The 4,588-nt window shown below is 45.2% G+C and overlaps 1 protein-coding gene across 1 annotated transcript; it reads left to right on the forward strand.

Annotated features, from left to right (window-relative positions):
* Positions 1–1,433: 1,433 nt before the first annotated feature.
* GLRG_11943 (calcineurin-like phosphoesterase) lies at positions 1,434–3,305 on the forward strand (the record flags this gene model as incomplete). The annotated part of the gene is made up of 1 exon (XM_008102631.1): positions 1,434–3,305. The coding sequence occupies one exon, from the start codon at positions 1,434–1,436 to the stop codon at positions 3,303–3,305; it is 1,872 nt and encodes a 623-aa protein (XP_008100822.1).
* Positions 3,306–4,588: the final 1,283 nt, after the last annotated feature.

Genomic DNA, 4,588 nt, shown 5'->3' on the forward strand with positions numbered 1-4,588 from the left:
AAATATTATTAAATTCTATAAGAATAGGGAAATCCCTCTATTCTTTAGCTAGGAAATTCTAGGCTAATCCTAGTAATATTATTAGTAAAATTAATATTAATATAGGGCTATTTTACTGCCTATTCCCTAGCAATTCGCTGTAAAGTAACTGTGTATTCGCTGGTTATTCCTTGTGTACTTTTGCTACATTTGACACTAAGCCTCTTATAATCTATAGCTATTATTATATACCCATAGGACTCTATAGGGCCTTAGTAGCCTTTAGGATTGGCTTGTTCTAACTATTAAAGGATTCTACTACTAGGAGAGAGTTTAAAACAAGAGCTAGATTTTATTTTTCTTCTAACACTATTAATAATTTCCAAGACTGTTCGTAATAAGGAGTCAATCAAAGCAGTAAGACAGTTTTGTGGGTGATGTAATAGTAAGTACCTGATGGTCGGTCAGGGCTGTATTCGGGGTTAAGTAGTGTTACCCTAGATACGGATATTACTTATATAAGTGTTCACCAGCGAATGTTTAGTCTGTCCCCATATGGCATTTAGGGCATTTAATGCAGTGTAGATCTTACGGACAAAGTGCTCATTTGAAGGCGTCTGGAGGGATGATGTGGTCAGCCTAACTGCTGGAATTTCCTGCATCAGGTAGCACCCAGAGGCAGCAGAGATGGCTCAATGTGCTCACTTTACTCAATATCCAGAATCAAAGCGAGGCCATCGTTCTCATCAAGCCAAGCTGAGGCGACCTGTTGAGGCAGAAGATAGTTGGCGTCCTTCGAGCTGTCAGACTGAACAGAGTACTGAGCCATCTCGAGGTATGTGCGAAAAACAGAAGATATCTACTCTTCGACGTCGCTGGTCCTATCGCTCGACTTGTGTAGTGAGTTTATCTGCTTCTTCAATACCCCCGAAACCATGGACGATATTCGTGGGAGAGAACCGAGGTACGTTTCCTTGACGATGTGGCTCATCCGGACATCGCCCCAACTTTAGCCGACGGGTACCTGCTGGATGGTCCAAGCATCGGGGATCATTCCGGGCACGTGGACCCGTCCTGCAGCTTGCGCCATCACCGTTTCAGACACCTCAGAGTACGTGTCTGCTAAGTGGGAACTCGGCTTTACTCACGATATAGTGCGGATAAGCGGTACCTCTCTAACGGATACCTTGAGTGATCGTCACTGACGTAGCGGGTTGGTTGTCCGGGGCATCCATCGGATAGAGCTCCCTGAAGCTATCTCAGGCACCCATGACCGTGACTCGCCAACACACGGCCCACCAGGCATATCCTCGATCCTCTCCCCGAGAAATTGAGAGCTGCCCAAGCATCAGCCTTCATTTCTTCTTCTCTCCCCTTTGCTTCCCGTCCTTATCATCACCAAACATCGCAGAAAACAAACCGCAACCATGGCGAAACACCGACCATCAACAGCAATGCTCCGACCTTCCTCCCTCATCGCCGCAGCAGCGCTCTGCCTGCCCCTCACATCCGCCTCTCAGCCTGGCGCCGCCTCTCCGATACCGGCCCCGATGCGCGACCTGACTTGGGGCCAGCTCAACTTCCTCCACACGACCGATACACACGGCTGGCTGGGCGGCCACCTTCTCGAGCCGCAGTACTCCGCCGACTGGGGCGACTACGTCTCATTCGCTGAGCACATGCGGCGGAAGGCCGACGAGCGCGGCGCTGACCTCCTCGTCATCGATACGGGTGACCGTGTCGAGGGCAATGGCCTCTATGACAGCTCGAGCCCCAAGGGCCTCTTCACCTACGACATCTTCCGCGAGCAGGCTGTCGACATCCTCTGCACCGGCAACCACGAACTCTACCAGGCTGACGCTGCCCAGCGCGAGCACGACATCACAGTGCCCAACTTCCGCGAAAACTATATTGCCAGCAACCTCGACTACATTGACCCCAAGACGGGCGACCGCGTGCCCCAGGCCCAGCGGTACCGCAAGTTCAAGACCAAGAACCAAGGGCTCGAAATCGTCGCTCTCGGCTTCCTCTTCGACTTCACGGGAAACGCCAACAACACTGTCGTTCAGCCGGTCGAGGATACCATCAAGTCGGATTGGTTCAAGAAGATGCTGGAGGAGGAGAAGCCCGATTTGTTTGTCGTCATCGGCCACGTCGGCCTGCGCATGCCCGAGTTCAAGGCCATCTTCACCGCCATCCGCAGGGGCAATTGGTTTGCGCCCATTGCCTTCTTCGGCGGCCACGCCCACGTCCGTGACGCCCTCAAATTTGACAAAGACGCTTTCGCCCTCGCCAGTGGGAGGTATGGCGAGACCATCGGGTGGATGTCGATTGACAACATCAAGAGGGCCAAGTCCGCGTCCGCCGCCGCCGAGGTCTCGGCAGAGATTGCGCCATCCGCCTCCTTCACGAGGAAGTACATTGACAACAACCTCTTCGGCCTCTACCATCACACCGGTCTCAACGAGATGACCTTCCCGACCGAGCGCGGCAAGAACGTTACCAAGATGATCGAGAAGGCCCGCAAGTCGCTCGACCTCGATTACAAGTACGGCTGCGCGCCCAAGGACCTGTGGGTCAACCGCGCCCCGTACCCAAGCGACGACAGCATTTTCACGTGGCTCGAAACGCAGGTGCTCCCGGACGTCATCCACAAGAAGGACAGGAAAGACGTCCCGCGCCTGGCCATCGTCAACACGGGCGGCCTACGCTTCGATATCTTCAAGGGAGCATTCACAAAGGACAGCACCTACATCGTATCGCCCTTTACCAGTACCTTCAAGTACATCCCCGACGTTCCGTACGGCGTGGCCAAGCGCGTCATCGAGCTCCTCAACAAGGCCGGCAAGATCTTCGAGGCGACGCACGATACCCGTTTCATGAACATACCCGAGATGATGTTCCCCAAAGACGACATGGTCATGTTGAAGACGGAGCAGGAGGGCGAGCCCCGCCGGCTCGAGCTGCGCCAGGAGACTGATCAGCACCCGCTGTCTGGTGACGACGACAAGTTCAAGAAGCCGGACCTCATCGGCGGGTACACCACCAAGGATGACATCGGTGCCGACGGCGACGACACGGAGCACGTGCCCATCCAGTTCTACGAGGTGCCCAACTGCGTGCAGACGGAGATTGGCTTCCCCAAGGAGGGCGAGCCGGAAAAGGTGGACGTTGTCTTCATTGACTTCATCCTGCAGTGGGTGCTTGTTGCCCTCAAGTTCAGCGGCGGCGACTACAGCGAGGAGCATGTGTTGACATGGTCGGACGACACGCTTACGTACAAGATGGGCGAGTGGATCAAGGAGAACTGGAAGGGAGACTGCTGAACGGGCTGGGCAGAGACAGAATTGTGCTGTACGGGCTCATATTAATGCTTGGCTGATGAATTAGGGTTCTGCCTAGGGGGTACATAGGCTCTTTTAGTAACAGTATTTTATAGTAAGGTTGTACCTTTTTTAAGCTTAATATAGTAATCTTATTCAGGCTAGTATAGTAGCACTTCTATTAATATAGTAAGGTTAAATAAGTGCTTAAATTTATTATATACTTATTATAAAAAGGCTACTACTACTATAGCTTACTTTACTTTTTTATTTTTCTTTAGTATTAGTGCTTTTCTAATATCCTTAAGGCTTACTACTATAATTTAAAAAAAAGCCCCTTACTTAGAGGTAGCTAAACTAGTACTATATTATCTTACTTTTTCTAAGTAGGCTATAAAGTAATATAATACTATAAATAAAAGTACTTTAATAATACCTATAGTATAGATTTTATATACTTTTTTTAACTTATATTAGCCTACTACTTATAAGGTAAGGTCTATATATTTATAATAAATAGTACTTTTTACTATATTAAAAATAACCTTATTAGCCCTTATCTAAGGCTTCTTTAAGAAGATATCTTAATTTAATCTAAGTACTATATATATATATATATATATTATTAGTACTTACTAAGTTTAAGGTTAAATATAATAACGCCTCTTATTAATATATATTAAAAGCTTTTAGTAAACCTTTTTAATAAGGTTTTATATTATAAAATATATAAAAAGTACTATTTTTCTATTAACTTACTATTTACTATTATATAAGTGTTATAGCTAGTATTAGTAAAGGCTAGTATTAGTAAAGGCTTAAGTAAAGAAACTTTTATTAACTAAGGTATCTAATAATATAAATAATCTAATTATTTTCTTTATATATAAAAACTTCTTTTATCTTTTATGTTTTTTACTTATTAGCTTTAAGGCCTAATTTTATTCTAAAGTTATTTTTTTCCTAACTTATTACTAAAGTTTAATTCTTTTTTATTATTTTTACTTTTTATAAGCTTTTTAACTTATATAGTAGTTATCTTAGCTATATATACTAAGGTGCTATTATAGTTTCTTATAAAGTAACCTAGCCTTTAGTAGTTATAGTAAGTCTTAGTTTTATCCTTTATATATACCTTATTTATAGGCTTTATAACCTTTTTACTTCTAGTAGTAGATTTATTAGTATCTTAAGCTAATCTTACTATTATAGTATTTTTATTAGTATTTTTATATAAAAGGTAGGTAAGGTAGTATATATATATAACCTTAGTAAGGTCCTTAACT

The sequence above is a fragment of the Colletotrichum graminicola genome (genome assembly GCF_000149035.1).
Source record: "Colletotrichum graminicola M1.001 genomic scaffold supercont1.217, whole genome shotgun sequence".
Taxonomy (NCBI): Eukaryota; Fungi; Ascomycota; class Sordariomycetes; order Glomerellales; family Glomerellaceae; genus Colletotrichum; species Colletotrichum graminicola.